Source organism: Scyliorhinus torazame, chromosome 17, assembly GCF_047496885.1.
Source record: "Scyliorhinus torazame isolate Kashiwa2021f chromosome 17, sScyTor2.1, whole genome shotgun sequence".
Classification (NCBI taxonomy): Eukaryota; Metazoa; Chordata; class Chondrichthyes; order Carcharhiniformes; family Scyliorhinidae; genus Scyliorhinus; species Scyliorhinus torazame.
This window is the reverse complement of record NC_092723.1, coordinates 184,859,516-184,877,280: the sequence shown is the minus strand read 5'-3', so window position 1 is coordinate 184,877,280 and position 17,765 is coordinate 184,859,516. Positions and strand designations below refer to the sequence as shown.

Below are 17,765 nucleotides of genomic sequence, written 5' to 3'. Positions count from 1 at the left end.
CTTGGCAGGAGAAAAGATTGCACAGTTTGCACCATTGCTGCCTCAGATATATCCTCATCTTGGCAGGACAAGTTCACCAACTGAGAACTCCTGGAGTGTGCCAGTTCCATGAGAAAACTAATTTCTAAGACAACGGTGTCCGCTCTGGCTCGGCCACAGTCATCCACTGGCCTTGGATCAAAGACCTTCTGTCTGGTGAATGGGACTACTGGGTCATGATCTCCTGGGTGTCCCTCGATACGAGCATATCTGGAAGAGAGATATGAAGATAGCAGATGTTATCAGTGACAGTTGACAAGCAGTCATTGATGATCGTGACCTCTGGTGACTGAGATTTTGGAAAAGTATTGGAAGATGTGAGCAGAAACGAAAGGCCCAGCTGGCTGAGACTAGGGCCTAGAAAAAGGGCAGCAAATCCTGTACTTGCTCAGAGGATATGGCAGAAACCCACCATGCCAGAGTGGGGTTCCTGTTACACACGAGGCTATCCTCTACAGAGAGTTGACCACCACACACTAGCCATCATCTTACGGGATGGTAGGCCACCACCACAAGATATTATTTGCATGATGCTTTTTATTGCTTATTTCATGATCTACAGTTATTTATTACCAAAGCTGAATTCAGAACTCACTATGTAAGTAGCATTATAGTGTAAGGGTTTGGAAGATGAAATTAATGGTTTAATTCTTACATTGCATTGACTTTACTGCCATGGTTTTGTAAAAACCTCTTATCACAACTTCAGATGCTCGGTGTCATGATTGAACATTTCTTTCTTGTGCAGGTTTATTTTCTTAATTGTTCCCCTGCCCCCAGTAAGTCAATTTCAGTATAAAAATTGTATTTCAACAAGATAGTCAAATAAACTATGCATAGTATAATCTATGAATTGAAGATGTAACTTTTGACCGGCAGACCTTAACGTTGCAGCTGGAAAATCGCAGTATGATCAGACAAGGCCGATTGTGGTTTTACAAAAGGGAAATTGTGTTTGACAAATTTATCAATACTTTTTGAATATGTAAACTAGTAGGGTAGACAAAGGAGAGAAAAGCCATAATGAAATGAAATTAAAATTGCTTATTGTCACAAGTAGGCTTCAAATGAAGTTACTATGAAAAGCCCCTAGTCGCCACATTCCGGCGCCTGTTCGGGGAGGCTGGTACAGGAATTGAACTGTGCTGCTGGCCTGCCTGGGTCTGCTTTAAAAGCCAGCGATTTAGCCCTGTGCTAAACCATTGAGTCTACACCAAACCTCCGAAAGAGCATCCCACCCGGGCTCCCTCCCCCGCCCTATCCCTGTAAACCCATGCATTGATCATGGCCAATCTACCTAACCTGCACATCTTTGGACTGTGGGAGGAAACCGGGGCACCCGGAGGAAAACGCGCAGACACGGGGAGAGTGTGCAAACTCCACACAGACAGTCACCCAAGACTGGAATCGAACCTGGGTCCCTGGCGCTGTGAGGCAGCAGTGCTAACCACTGTGCCACCATGCTGCCCCATAGATGTTGTATTCTTGGATTTCCAAAAAGCATTTGATAAGGTGCCATGCAAAAGGAGTTGGGACAATATATTAACCTGGATGGAGTTGGGTATAATATATTAGCCTAGATGGAGGATTAGTCAACAGGCAGGAAGTAAAGAGTAAGAATAAACAGGGCATTTTTAAGTGGACATATTGTGACTAGTGGATTGTGGCAAAGATCAGTGCTGAATCCTCTGCTATTTAAAGTCTATGCTAACAATTTAGTCAAAGAAATCAAGAGTAATGTGCCTAAGTTTGCTGAGTGGTTAGAATACAAGATGTGGACTTCCGGTTGCGGTGATGCACTGCTAAGCCGCACGTTTCGGCAGCTCCCGTTCTAACGGACTTTTGGGCTCTTATCGGGAGCCCCAACGGAAATTTTTTTCGACCTAACCCAGTGTGGGGTGATGAAGGAAGGAGTCCTCCCAGGTGTGTATGGAAAGGAGCGGCGGTAGTGGCCAGATTGCGAAGGATCCTTTGGAGCAGCGGCAGAGAAGAGAAGGGAGAAGCAAGATGGCGGCGGATGGAGCCCAGATGGTATGGGGCCCGGACCAGCAGGAGTTTCTCCGACGATGTGTGGAGGAGTTTAAGAAAGAGGTGCTGGTGCCGATGCTACAGGCAATCGAGGGACTGAAGGAAACACAAAAGGTCCAGGAGATGGAGCTCCGTGGCGTGAAGGCAAAGGCAGCCGAGAATGAAGATGAGATACAGGGTCTGGTGGTAAAAACGGAGACACACGAGGCACGACACAAGAGGTGCATAGAAAGGCTGGAAGCCCTGGAGAACAGCTCGAGGAGGAAAAACCTACGGATTCGAGGTCTCCCCGAAGGAGCAGAGGGAGCTGATGCTGGGGCGTATGTGAGTACGATGCTCCACACGCTAATGGGAGCTGAGGCCCCAACGGGCCCCCTGGAAGTGGAGAGAGCGTACCGGGTCCTCGTGAGAAGACCAAAGGCAGGTGAAACACCAAGAGCAATAGTGGTGAAGTTCCATTGCTATATGGACAGAGAGATGGTCCTGAGCTGGGCCAAGAAGGCACGGAGTAGCAAATGGGAGAATGCGGTGATACGGATGTATCAGGATTGGAGTGCGGAGGTGGCGAGAAGGAGGGCGAGCTTTAACCGGGCCAAGGCGGTGCTCCATAGGAAGAAAAAATTTGGGATGCTGCAGCCGGCGCGATTGTGGGTCACGCATCAGGGCAAGCACCACTACTTCAAGACCATAAGACATAGGAGCGGAAGTAAGGCCATTCGGCCCATCGAGTCCACTCCACCATTCAATCATGGCTGATTTCAACTCCATTTACCCGCTCTCTCTCCATAGCCCTTAATTCCTCGAGAAATCAAGAATTTATCAACTTCTGTCTTAAAGACACTCAACGTCCCGGCCTCCACCGCCCTCTGTGGCAATGAATTCCACAGACCCACCACTCTCTGGCTGAAGAAATGTCTCCTCATCTTTGTTCTAAAGTGACTCCCTTTTATTCTAAGGCTGTGCCCCCGGGTCCTAGTCTCCCCTGCTAATGGAAACAACTTCCATACATCCACCCTATCTAAGCCATTCATTATCTTGTAAGTTTCTGTGAGATCTCCCCTCAACCTCCTAAACTCCAATGAATAGAATCCCAGGATCCTCAGACGTTCATCATATGTTAGGCCTACCATTCCTGGGATCATCCGTGTGAATCTCCGCTGGACCCGCTCCAGTGCCAGTATGTCCTTCCTGAGGTGTGGGGCCCAAAATTGCTCACAGTATTCTAAATGGGGCCTAACTAATGCTTTATAAAGCTTCAGAAGTACATCTCTGCTTTTATATTCCAAGCCTCTTGAGATGAATGACAACATTGCATTTGCTTTCCTAATTACGGACTCAACCTGCAAGTTTACCTTTAGAGAATCCTGGACTAGGACTCCCAAGTCCCTTTGCACTTTAGCATTATGAATTTTGTCACCGTTTAGAAAATAGTCCACGCCCCTCTTCTTTTTTCCAAAGTGCAAGACCTCGCACTTGCCCACGTTGAATTTCATCAGCCATTTCTTGGACCACTCTCCTAAACTGTCTAAATCTTTCTGCAGCCTCCCCACCTCCTCCATACTACCTGCCCCTCCACCTATCTTTGTATCATCGGCAAACTTAGCCAGAATGCCCTCAGTCCCGTCATCTAGATCGTTAATATATAAAGAGAACAGCTGTGGCCCCAACACTGAACCCTGCGGGACACCACTCATCACCGGTTGCCATTCCGCAAAAGAACCTTTTATCCCAACTCTCTGCCTTCTGTCTGACAGCCAATCGTCAATCCATGTTAGTACCTTGCCTCGAATACCATGGGCCCTTATTTTACTCAGCAGTCTCCCGTGAGGCACCTTATCAAAGGCCTTTTGGAAGTCAAGATAGATAACATCCATTGGCTCTCCTTGGTCTAACCTATTTGTTATCTCTTCAAAGAACTTAACAGGTTTGTCAGGCACGACCTCCCCTTACTAAATCCATGCTGACTTGTCCTAATCCGACCCTGCACTTCCAAGAATTTAGAAATCTCATCCTTAACAATGGATTCTAGAATCTTGCCAACAACCGAGGTTAGGCTAATTGGCCTATAATTTTCCATCTTTTTCCTTGTTCCGTTCTTGAACAGGGGGGTTACAACAGCGATTTTCCAATCCTCTGGAACTTTCCCGGACTCCAGTGACTTTTGAAAGATCATACCTAACGCCTCCACTATTTCTTCAGCTATCTCCTTTAGCACTCTAGGATGTAGCCCATCTGGGCCCGGAGATTTATCAATTTTTCGATCTCTTAATTTCTCTAGCACATTCTCCTTTGTGATGGCTACCATATTCAACTCTGCCCCCTGACTCTCCGGAATTGTTGGGATATTACTCATGTCTTCTACTGTGAAGACTGACGCAAAGTACTTATTCAGTTCCTCAGCTATTTCCTTGTCTCCCATCACAAAATTACCAGCGTCATTTTGGACGACGGATGAGGCATGGACATTCATCCAAGAAGAGAAACTGGTCTAGATTTGAGAGTTTGGTGTTTGGAGAGGAGCAGCGAGGTGGTGATACAGGAATGTAAAGTGGGGAAAGGGGAGGGCTATTGTACAGCAATGTTGGACGGGGAATTTCTCTCCCCTCGATGGGGGACACAAAGAAATGTGGGCGCCGGTGGAAAAAGGGACAGGGAAGGGGAATGAGGGAACTGCGCCATAGGGGGCGGGGCCGAGAGGAAAGCGCGGGTATTTTCCCGCGCTATGGAAATTATAGCGGGAAAACGGGCGCAGGAAGGAAGGGAGCCCCACACGTAGGGAGGTCAAAGAGTGAACGGGGGAAGCCAAGGTCAGCCAGAGTTAGCTGACTACCGGAAGCAATATGGGGGGAGTAACCAAGCTAGAGAGGGATCTAGCGGGGAGGGGGGGGGGTGAGAGATTAACTGGGTTGCTGCTGCTGAGGGCAAGGGGGAGCTGGTAAGAGATTAGGTGACCGGGGCGGGAAGGCGCTGCCTGGGGGACAGACGGGTGCGCGGGACCTGGATGGGGAGATGGCCAAAAAAAGGGGATGGCTAGTTGACGGTGGGGGGTGGGGGGGTGAATGGCCCCCCAATCCGGCTGATCACGTGGAATGTGAGAGGCTTAAATGGGCCGATTAAGAGGGCACGGGTGTTTGCGCACTTAAAGAGACTGAAGGTGGATGTAGTCATGCTCCAGGAGATGACCTAAAGGTGGCGGATCAGGTTAGATTAAGAAAAGGATGGGCGGGACAGGTATTCCACTCCGGGTTGGACGTGAAAAACAGAGGGGTGGCAATATTGGTGGGAAATGTGTATCATTCGAGGCGAAGAATATAGTGGTGGACAGTGGGGGCAGATATGTGATGGTGAATGGCAGACTGCAGGGAGAGGCGGTTGTGCTGGTGAATGTATATGCCCCGAACTGGGATGACGCGGGATTCATGAAGCGAATGCTGGGACGTATCCCGGACCTGGAGGTGGGAAGCTTGGTACTGGGGGGGCGGGGGGGGGATTTTAATACAGTGCTGGATCCAGGGCTAGACCGGTCCAGATCCAGGACCGGGAGAAGGCCGGCAGCGGCCAAGGTGCTTGAGGGATTTATGGAACAAATGGGGGGAGTGGAGTGGAGACTCGCCAGGCCGATGGCTAAAGAGTTCTCTTTCTTCTCCCACGTCCATAAGGTATATTCCTGGATAGACTTTTTCGTTTTGGTAAGGGCACTGATCCCGAAAGTGGCAGGAACGGAGTACTCGGCCATAGCCATTTCAGACCACGCCCCGTATTGGGTGGAATTGGAACTAGGAGAGGCAGGGGAGCAGCGCCCACTCTGGCGACTAGATATGGGACTACTGGTGGACGAGGGGGTCTGCGGAAGGGTGAGGGGGTGTATTGAGCGATACTTGGAGGTCAACGACGATGGGGAGGTTCAGGTGGGGGTAGTATGGGAAGCGCTGAAGGCGGTGGTTAGAGGAGAGCTGATCTCCATCAGAGCCCACAAGGGGAAACAAGAGGGCAAAGAAAGAGAGATTAGTGGGGGAAATTTTGAGGGTGGATAAAAAGTATGTGGAGGCCCCAGACGAAGGGCTATATAGAGAAAGACGAAGACTACAGACGGAGTTTGACCTGCTGACCACGGGAAAGGCACAGTGGAGGAAGGCACAGGGGATGCAATATGAGTATGGGGAAAAGGCGAGCCGGCAGTTGGCCCACCAACTTCGGAAGAGGATGGCGGCAAGAGAGATCGGGGGAAGTTAGGGATGAAACGGGAAATATTGAGCAGAGAGCTGGGAAAGTGATCGAGGTGTTCAAGACCTTTTATGAGAGGCTATATGAGTCCCAACCCCCGGAGGGAAAAGAAGGAATGTTACACTTTCTGGACCAGTTAAGGTTCTCGAAGGTGAAGGGGCAGGAGGTGGTAGGTCTGGGGGCGCCAGTCGATGTGGATGAGGTGATTAAAGGACTGGGGAACATGCAGGCAGGGAAGGCCCCAGGACCAGATGGGTTTCCGGTGGAATTCTACAGTAAGTATATGGACCTGTTGGCCCCGCTCTTGGCGAGAACCTTTAATGAGGTTAAGGAAAGGGGGATGCTACCCCCGACAATGTCAGAGGCGACGATATCGTTAATCCTGAAACGAGATAAGGACCCGCTGCAATGCGGGTCATACAGGCCTATCTCACTCCTAAAGGTAGATGCCAATCTGCTGGCAAAAGTGATGGCGACAAGGATAGAGGATGGCGTCCCAGGGGTGGTGCATGACGACCAGACAGGGTTTGTAAAGGGGAGACAACTGAATGTTAATGTACGAAGGTTGCTGGGGGTGATGATGACGCCCCCACCGGAGGGGGAGGCAGAGATAGTGGCGGCGATGGATGCAGAGAAGGCATTCGATAGGGTGGAGTGGGACTATCTGTGGGAGGTGCTGAAGAGGTTCGGGTTCGGTGAGGGGTTTATTGGATGGGTCAGACTCTTATATTTACTCTCGGGGTCTTACAAACCGGCAAAGATCAGGGTATTTTCGGCTACATAGGGGTACAAGACAAGGGTGTCCCCTATCCCCGTTACTGTTCGCGTTGGCAATTGAACCACTGGCCATAGCGCTGAGGGATTCTAAGAAGTGGTGGGGGGTGCTTAGAGGGGGAGAGGAGCACCGAGTGTCGCTCTACGCAGATGATCTTTTTATTCATTAAAGACCCGGTAGAGGGTATGCCAGAAGGAATGCAGATACTTAAGGAGTTTGGAGAGTTCTCGGAAAGACCCCGAGAGTAAAGAGGGGGTTCTTGCAGCGTAGTAGGGACAGAGGGGGACTGGCGCTGCCGAGTTTGAGCGACTACTACTGGGCCGCCAATGTGTAGATGGTCTGTAAGTGGATGGGGGAGGAAGAGGGAGCAGCGTGGAAGAGGCTGGAGATGGCGTCCTGTAAGGGAACGAGCCTAAAAGCGCTGGTGACGGCGCCGCTGCCGTTCTCCCCGAAAAGGTACACCACAAATTCAGTGGTGGTGGCAACCTTGAGGATCTGGGGGCAGTGGAGGCGACACAGGGGAGTGACGGGTGCCTTGGTGTGGTCCCCGATAAGGAATAACCACAGGTTTATCCCAGGGAAGATGGATGTGGGGTTCCAGTGTTGGCACGAGCAGGAATTAGGAAGTTGAGGGACCTGTTTATAGACGGGACGTTTGCAAGTCTGGGAGCGCTAGAAGAAAAATATAAGTTGCCCCCGAGGAACGCCTTTCGGTATATGCAAGTGAGGGCATTTGCAAGGCAACAGGTGAGGGAATTTCCGCAGCTCCCGACGCAGGGGATCCAAGACAGAGTGATTTCTGGAGTATGGGTCGGAGAGGGCAAAGTGTCCGAAATATACCGGGAGATGAGGGACGAGGGGGAGGCGATGATAGAGGAGCTGAAGGGGAAATGGGAAGAAGAGCTGGGGGAAGAGATCGAGGAGGGGCTATGGGCTGATGCCCTAAGTAGGGTAAATTCCTTGTCATCGTGTGCCAGGCTTAGCCTGATTCAATTTAAGGTTCTACATAGAGCACATATGACGGGAGCAAGACTGAGCAGGTTTCTCGGGGTGGAGGACAGGTGTGGGAGGTGCTCAGGAAGCTCGGCGAACCACACACACATGTTCTGGTCGTGTCCGGCACTGCACGAGTTCTGGGGGGGCGTGGCAAGGGTAATTTCAAAGGTGGTGAAGGTCCGGGTCGAGCCTGGCTGGGGGTTAGCTATATTTGGGGTTGCGGAAGAGCCGGGAGTGCAGGAGGCGAAAGAGGCCGATATTTTGGCCTTTGCGCCCCTAGTAGCCCGGCGCAGGATTCTACTCATGTGGAAGGAAGCGAAACCCCCAGGCGCGGCGGCCTGGATAAACGACATGGCAGGGTTCATAAGATTGGAACGGATAAAATTTGCGTTGAGAGGATCGGCCCAAGGGTTCTCCAGGCGGTGGCAACCGTTCCATGACTATCTCGCGGAACGATAATGAAAAGATAGAAATGGCAGCAGCAGCAACCCAGGGGAGGGGGAGGAGGGGGAGCACTATTTTGCATTTTTGTTATTTGTGTTTTTTCTTGTTTAGTTGGCGTTATTAGTTCACTATATTATTTAAATAATGTTATTTACCAGTTAATGTATAATACCTGGTTGAGTTGTAAAAACGGAAAACATTTTGTTTGAAAAATGTTAATAAAATAGATTTTAAAAAAAAAAGAATGCAAGATGTGAGTAAGACACAAAGAGGTGTAGTTAGGTTATGTGGGTGAGATGCAATGTGGCAGGTGGATGGAGTATAATGTGTGGAAGCATGAGACTTTGTCATAGGAACTGTAGAAGAGCAGAATATTTTTTAAGTGCATGAAGCTCTTAAATATTGATGTCCAGAAAGAGTTTGGTGTATTTGTACAAGCAATTAGGCAAATTGCACTGAGAGGCTAATGCGGCGGATGCTGGAAATCTAAAATAGAAACAGAAACTTCTGGAAAACTTCACGTCTGGCAGCACCTGTGGAGAGAAAAGGAGAGTTAATATTCCAAGTTCAGTATGACTCTTTTTCAGAACAACTTCATTTCTGAAGAAGTTGCATTGGACTCAATGTTAACTCCCAAGTCTCTCTCCACAGATGCCTCCAGACCTGAATTTTTCCCAGCACTGTTTGTTTTTATTTAGGCAAATGACATGTTGGCCTTTATTATGAGGGGATTGGTGGACAAGAATAAGGAAGTCTTGCTACAATTGCGTAGGCTTTGGTGAGACCACACCTTGCGTACTGGCACAGTCTTGGTCTCCATATCTTAGGAAGGATATACTTGTCTTGGAGACGATGCAGCAGACGTTCACTACACTAGTTTATTGGGCGATAGGCTGAATAAATTGGATCAATACTCTGGAGTTTGGAAGAATGAGAGATGATCACATAGTTCTAAGTTTCCGAAGGGAATGAAGATGGCAGCTACTAAGGTTGTTTCCTTAGCTAGGGAATCTAAAACGGCCTCAAGGCAAGGAATCAATTGATTGGAATGGGGATTAGGAGAAATTTAGGATTGTGAATCTTTGGATTTCTCTACCCCGGAGTGTTCTGGATGCTTCTGTATGTAAGACTGAGGTAGATTTTTGATATCTTGGCATGAAGGGATATGGAGAGTGGCGGGAAAATAAAATTGAGGCAGATAATATTGATCATATCGAATGGTTGAGCATGCTCGAGACCATATGGTCTATTCCTGCTCCTATTTCTTGTGTTGCTATATGTGTCTTGGTGTTATTATATCTCAGTAAATTGGTCTGAGTGCCAACAGTGGCTCAGGTGGTAACATTCTTGCGCCTGAGTCAGAAAGTTGTGGGTTAGGCAGCACGGTGGCGCAGTGGTTAGCACTGCTGCCTCACGGCACTGTGGTCCCAGGTTCGATCCTGGCTCTGGGTCACTTTCTGTTTGGAGTTTGCACATTCTCCCCGTGTTGGCGTGGGCTTCGCCCCCACAACCCAAAGATGTGCAGGCTAGGTGGATTGGTCACGCTAAATTGACCCTTAATTGAAAAAAATGGATTGGGTACTCTAAATGTAAAAAAAAATTTGTGGCTTTGAGTTTCACTTTAGGACTTGAGCAGAATAATCTCGGCTGATACACCGGAGCAGTAATAAGAAGCTTCTGCACGGTCTTTCGGCTGAGGCATTGAACCGAGGCCCCCTCTGGTGGATGTGAAGGATAATAAGAACAGGGGAGTTATTTCCAGTGTCCCTGGACAATTGTCATCCCTCAAACAACATCACAAAAATAGATGATCTGGTCATTATCATGTTGTTGATTGTGGATACTTGCTACAAACAGGTTAATTGCCATGATTCTTTTACCAAAAGTACCCACAAATTAGAAATACTTCATTGGCTGTGAAGTGGTTTGGGATGCTCTGGGTGTGAACGATTCTGTGTAACTGCTTTACTTTTACTTTTTTTGACAGATGGTTGACCCCACTTTAGCTGAGATGGGGAAGAACCTTAATGAGGCCATGAAGATGTTGGAAGACTCTCAGAGGTGAGTTCGCAATCTCTATCACAATAATAACTTCATGAAAACTGAGCACATTTTTTCGAGTTAGAAAGATAATGTGAATTTTCTTGCATTCAGGAAAGAAAGAGAAAAATATTAACATTAAAATTATCTGTCTGATTTGGGAACATGTCCATTCTATATCTTAAAAGTTGCACAACTACATAATTACCATATTTTTGTAAATGTCTTCCCTCATGATAAATTTGGCTGTTTCTTACAATATCAACACATTGATCATCCTTGTGTTCCATCATCAGTTTTTGAGCAATCATCTCAGTAACATAACGTCTTCTAGAATTTCCTCTGATTATAAGTGATTTGGATATGGTATATACATTCTTCATTGTGTTTTTTATCCTTTCATCAATCTAAATACATTGAGTGCTGTGGTAATTGGGAACTGATCAGTTATGGAAAGAAAATTGCATTAAATTATTTTTATTTTGACCATTGTGGAACTTGTAAATGTTTTAATCTTAGTAACAACATTTTAAAGCAACCCTCAAACGTTTGGGAATTATTTTACAATGGTTATGACTCCATTAACAGGGCTAAAATGAAATATATAATACAGTAAGTCACAGTTTATTGTAATTAAAACTATTTAGTTGGTACCTTTTAAAACTGTTTTCAGTAAAATTTAGTTACTTAAATGTATTCTTATTCAAGTAACATTTTGTTTCTCTATGATCAGTAGAATCATTGCTGTTTCTCACAGGGCATGTCTCAAATTAGTGATATCTTCCACTTTTATTAATCACTCAGGGAAGCAGATGAAGAGAGAGAGAAGAAGAAATATGCCAGAAAAGATATTCCCGGCCCCTTACAAGGCAGGTGAGTAATGCTGAAAATCAAACTTTTAAAGATCTTGGTTATTTTTTCTGCAGGTATTTTTTGCAATGTCTTCCTATTTCATTTCCAGTGTCATTTACTGTGGTAATGTTATTGGATATATTATTAGTCTGCCAAATTTTATTGTGAGATCTTTTGATATTGCCTCTAAGAATCCCAATTATCCTGTAAAGAATCATTTTTATTGAATTGCATTTACTTGAATACCTGCCATTTAAAATTTGCTTTTTAAAGTAAGAAGTCTGCCAACACCAGATTAAAGTCCAACAGGTTTGTTTTGAATCATTAGCTTTTGGAGCACTGCTCCCTCCTCAGGTGAATGAAGAGGTGGGTTCCAGAAACACGTATATAGACAAAGTCAAAGATGCAACACAATGCTTTGAATGCGAGTCTTTGCAGGTCATTAAGTCTACAGGTCCAGACGAAGCAACTGGAGACCCTAATGTGGTTAATGTGCTGAGAACATGTGCTTCATTATTGCCATCTAATGGCCCGGGCTCATTAATAGATGAGTTTTAAACAATATCTCCAGCTATGCAAGAAACCTGTCTTGTGGATTCACTGAAAAACACCACGGCAAAATGTTTGTGTTATATTTTTTAAACTTTTATAAATGTGCCTTGCCGAATAATGTTCCATTATTCATTGCAGGGTAACTGGAAACCAAATCTCAGCACCCCAAAATTAGTGTTTCCAATGAGGGCCCAAATATTTTTTGTTGATAAACTGAATTTAATTGAATGAAATTTTATTTTGTGGTTAAACTCAATACTTTTTTCTCCAGTGGACAGAACATGACAGCTATTCTTCAGCTTGTACAGAACCTTATGCATGGAGAAGATGAGGAGGAATTACAGCCCCATCGGTAATTAGTGAATTTTTACAGGTGTCTTTAGAGGAGTAAACTTAAAGTAATGTTTTTATTTTGTTTTTGAAAGTGCAGTTAAAACATGTTTTGCACTCAAGAGTTTGAACTTTGTTGTTAGTTCAGTGAAGTCATAAGAATAATGAGCCACTTGTGTTTTATAAAAGAGTGCCAGGAGAAGGAAAGAAAAAATAATTTTTTAAATATTCTTTGTTGGGATGTGGACATCGCTGGCAAGACCAGCATGTGTTGCCCATCCCTTCCCTGCGTGCTTACTAGAGGGCAGTTAAGAGTCAACCACATTACTGTCGGTGTGGGGTTGCATATGAGCCAGACCAGGTAAGGATGCAGATTTTCGTTGTGAACCATACAGTTTCACGGTCACTATTACTGAGACTAGTTTTCAGTTCCAGTTTCATTAATGTTCATTGAATTTAAATTCCACCAGCTGCCAGATGAATCTGTGCAACTCTTTGCCGCAGAAGGCTGTGGAGGCCAAATCGCTGAGTGTCTTTAAGACCGAGATAGATAGGTTCTTGATTAATAAGGGGATCAGGGGTTATGGGGAGAAGGCAGGAGAATGGGGATGAGAAAATATCAGCCATGATTGAATGGCGGAGCAGACTCGATGGGCCGAGTGGCTTAGTTGTGCTCCTTTGTCTTGTGGTCTTATGATAGGATTTGAACTCGTGTCCCCAGAGCATTTAACTTTGGATTGCTAGTCCAGTGACATTACCATACCCCACTATCTCTCCCATTTTAGGGCATGTTATTTGGTGTAGTGTACCATTCTATAACAAATCTGATGAGTTACTGCACAACTTTATGTAAATCTGTTTGATAGCAAAGTGCTGCAAATTTACATGAAAATGCTAACTCTTCAGCAGTAACATGTCATTTCTTTAATATTAATCGGAAACTGCTGGCACTCAGTGGGTGATGTTTCAGACTAGTTCAAGAAGCAGTTTGAGTCTTGAATGCATTTAAGCTGAAGGAAAATGTGTTTTCTGAGTCAAATATATATGTTCTTTGTGCTCACCCCACCAATTGTGCACCATGATTTAAATAATCTTTATTAGTGTCACAAGTAGGCTTCCATCTGGCTTGAACTCACAATGTAGGACCCCCAAGCAGGTTGTCATGACTGTACCGTCAGCTAATTTTAATTCTGTTATTAGATGTTGGATGACTCTTGCATATAAAATGACATTTCTGGGAACAATACCATTTATGTAGCTTGAAGCAGACTTCACAAGATCCTCCAGAGTTGAACTTTATGATCCTATATTTTTTAACAGCATACTTTCCCCTCCATAACATTGTACATCTCCACCCTTGCCTTGTCTGTTGCTGAAACCCTCTCCTACTCCTTTGTCACCTTCAAATTCAACTTTTCCAACCTCCTGGTTGGCCTTAACATCCTCCATGGATTTCAGCTTGTTAAAAATGTTGCTCTCTGTATCTTTTTAAAAATAAATTTAGAGTGCCCAATTCATTTTTTCCAATTAAGGGGCAATTTAGCGCGGCCAATCCACCTACCCTGCACATCTTTGGGTTGTGGGGGCGAAACACACGCAAACACGGGGAGAATGTGCAAACTCCACACGGACAGTGACCCAGAGCCAGGATTGAACCTGGGACCTCGGTGCCATGAGGCAGCAGTGCTCACCACCATGCCACCGTGCTGCCCTAGCTCTCTGTATCTTAACCTGTATGAAACCCTGCTCACTCTTCACCCCTGTGCTTGCTGACTTGTATTGATACATCCTTGTGTTCAAACCTCTTCTTCGACTCATTCCTCCCCAACAGTGCAACCTCTTCCAGCCAGAAACCTATTGAGACACTGCTACTCCAGTTGTCATCTCTTGTGCAGCTCTCACTTCCTATGGTTCACAGTTGGTGATTGTGCCATCGAGGTCCTCAGTCCTGACTTTGACTTGCTTAAAACCTACCTCTTTAACATAGATTTTTGTTATGCCTCCTGATATATTTGTGCTGGTTTTCTATCCAGATGCCATATAAATGCAAATTGTTGTTGTAATGTGGTACTCTTCATATACATCATAGCATAATATACCACATGATTCGTACCTTCCAGGAGATGAAGGGACGTATTTGGAGCAATGAGTACAACACAGGAGACCATCTTGCTTGCTGCTCCTGGTTTTTGCTCCTGGTTTGCACTGATTCCTTTTTTCCTTGGCTGTTTGATGAAGAGTAATTAGGCTTTCTCCCCACTAGCCTTGATCATCTTTCATCCTACAAATTCATCAGCGTTAGTTGCTCCTACCATTTTGGGCATCAATAGCAAACACCCAACTATGAGCACTTAGTTATACAACATGCTAGCTCCAGACATAATGTTTGAAAAGACAATGGGCGAAATTCTCCGACCCCCCCGCCGGGTCGGAGAATCGCCGGGGGCTGGCGTGAATCCCGCCCCCGCCGGTTGCCAAAGTCTCCGGCACCGGATATTCGTCGGGGGGCGGGAATCGGGCAGTGCCAGTTGGCGGGCCCCCCCCGCTCGATTCTCCGGCCCGGATGGGCCGAAGTCCCGCCGCTAAAATGCCTGTCCCGCCGGCGTAAATTAAACCACCTACCTTACCGGCGGAACAAGGCGGCACGGGCAGGCTCCGGGGTCCTGGGGGGGGGCCCCACGGTGGCCTGGCCCACGATCGGGGCCCACCGATCCGCGGGCGGGCCTGTGCCGTGGGGGCACTCTTTCCCTTCCGCCTCCGCCACGGTCTCCACCATGGCGGAGGCAGAAGAGACTCCCTACACTGCGCATGCGTGGGAAACTGTCAGCGGCCGCTGACGCTCCCGCGCACGCGCCGCCCGGAGATGTCATTTCCGCGCCAGCTGGCGGGGCACCAAATGCCTTTTCCGCTAGCTGGCGGGGCGGAAATTCGTCCGGTGCCGACCTAGCCCCTCAAGGTTGGGGCTCAGCCCCCAAAGATGCGGAGCATTCCGCACCTTTGGGGCGGCGCGATGCCCGTCTGATTTGCGCCATTTTGGGCGCCAGTCGGCGGACATCACGCCGTTTCCGGAGAATTTCGCCCCATATCTTTAATTGCACACGGACTATAATTCACAATTCAAATCGACACAGTACAGCAATCTTGTGTCAACTCATCTCGCTCTCGCCGCGGAGTCTGATCTTGTGCGTTCAAGCGCCACTCTGGAATTTGGACACTCCATTTAGTGCAGTAGTGAGAGAGTGCTAGAGTCCAGCATTATCGGTGGTGCTAACCTACCTTGTGACAGTTCATGTGGGCATTCAAGGTTCAATGGCACTGGTCAGGAATTTATTTCCATATTCTGGACCATATCCTAGACCAATGTTACCAGATAGATGAATTGGTCATTTATCTAAACTGTTTGTGTCCCATTACTATGTAATTGTTTACTTACCAACAACAACCATTACATTTCTAAGTAATCCAGTATATGTAAAGTGCTTTGGGACATTTTTGCAAGATAAGATGCTTTATGTATATTTTTTCTTACTTTACACATCGGCAATAAATGGTATGTAGAATAACATTTCTTGGGAAAATTAATTAGTGTACATTAAGTTTATTGGTTTAATACAAACGGAGAAGCACGAATGATGTTTATCAGTGCAATTCATCTTCATAAAACAAGACTGCCATTCATGTGCAGTATTGGTTCAATCTGGAATAAACCAAGCAAGAAATATAAACCCTATAACAAACATCTTGAAATGTAGTGTCCCCATGGCTTTCGTTGATAATAAGACAAATTAATGATATTTTACATTCTTGCAAGGCACTTAATTCAATTAAGTAATGCTGGTTGCCTCCTGGGTCAGAACATTAATACATGAATGTAGACAATTAATTAAATTAGTCGTCGTCTTTGGTTTTAGAAATTGGCCACAAATGTAGCTGCCAAAAAATTAGCTTTATAATCTTGATTGCCTCATTTTATTGGATTACGAAGACAGTTTTAAATTACTTTGATATAATAGATTTAGAAGCAGCATTTTAATCTGACCAGTAAAGTTTTTACAGTAAAATGAATTTGTAAAATTATGTTGTGGTAGAACACTGTTTTGAAGATTAAGAAGCCAACCTCTTAACCACGATGCTTTAGTTGCTAGGTCAGAAAATGGACAGCAGTGTGGTGTGATGCCGGCTAATGCCCACTCTGTCCCTAATTTCTCCCATATTGTTTTGAGGAGCTATAATTAGAAACAAAGTATTCCTCCCTCCTACTTGGTGGGGCTGAAGAATTATTGATTAGCTTAGTCGCCTCAATGGGTCCTTTCTTCACATGCCTCTTGTAGTTGACAACAAAATATGCCGGGGAGCAGATTGCCTGCACCACTCTCTTAGATGTATGAGATGCACTCTCTCGGGAAAAATCAGCCAGTACACACAAGAGGATGCATGCCCTCACAAGCACGGTAGCACAGGTGGATAGCACTGTGGCTTCACAGCGCCAGGGTCCCAGATTCGATTCCCCGCTGGGTCACTGCCTGTGCGGAGTCTGCACTTTCTCCCCGTGTGTGCGTGGGTTTCCTCCGGGTGCTCCAGTTTCCTCCCACAGTTCAAAGGTGTGCAGGTTAGGTGGATTGGCAATTCTAAATTGCCCTTAGTGTCCAAAAAGGTTATGAGGGGTTATTGGATTACGGGGATAGGGTGGAAGTGAGGGTTTAAGTGGGTCGGTGCAGACTCGATGGGCTGATTGGCCTCCTTCTGCACTCTATGTTCTATATTCTAAGCCAATAGCCAGACCATCAAAAATTAAGAACAAAATTATGAACTGCTCCAATGAAGAAATGTTGGGATGCAGCTTTGACAAAGGGTCATCTGAACTCGAAACGTTAGCTCTTTTCTCTCCTTACAGATGCTGCTAGACCTGCTGAGATTTTCCAGCATTTTCTCTTTTGGTTTGTGATGTTCCATGCAGTTTCTTTTCACATTTTATTCCCTTAAAGTTACAAAGCCAATGTGTAGAGTGGACAGGGGCACGCACATAATCCATCTCCTTGCTTGCTCCAAAAACTAATTCAAATTCTAATTGAATCCAATTCATGCTCCCCACCAGAGGGCCATACAGGATCCAAACTGACAAAAAGGCATTATACCTGATCTGACACTTGATCTTAGCCAAAGGCCCTTAGAGCTGGAAATGAGGTTTCAATGCCATTTTCTGTGATGGCATTATGCAGAAGTTTGCCAAAAATTTGAGGACGTCACAAGATATTTCTTAAATACAGCAAGAAAATAATGCTGAGAAAGATTGTTCATTTTTGCGTGGTGTACACAGCTCGGAAACGGGCCAATTAGCCCAACAGTTCTGTATGCATCATACAAGTCTCCTTCAACTTTACTTCTTCATAACTCTATCAGCAAATCAAATCAGCTAACTGTGCTTGTCAATAATACTTAGCGATTTATATTTACTTAATATCTGGATTTTCATATGAATTTCTGC

The 17,765-nt window shown here is 45.9% G+C and overlaps 1 protein-coding gene across 6 annotated transcripts in view; it reads left to right on the top strand.

Annotated features, from left to right (window-relative positions):
• Nucleotides 1-17,765, top strand: part of pdxdc1 (pyridoxal-dependent decarboxylase domain containing 1) — a 111,481-nt gene that overhangs the window by 44,396 nt on the left and 49,320 nt on the right. For all 6 annotated transcript variants that reach the window (XM_072481822.1, XM_072481823.1, XM_072481825.1 and 3 more), the window contains exons 2-4: nt 10,494-10,567; nt 11,351-11,419; nt 12,222-12,302. In XM_072481822.1, coding sequence (XP_072337923.1) covers nt 10,494-10,567; nt 11,351-11,419; nt 12,222-12,302 — 224 coding nt within the window. The remainder of the gene's footprint in view (nt 1-10,493; nt 10,568-11,350; nt 11,420-12,221; nt 12,303-17,765) is intronic.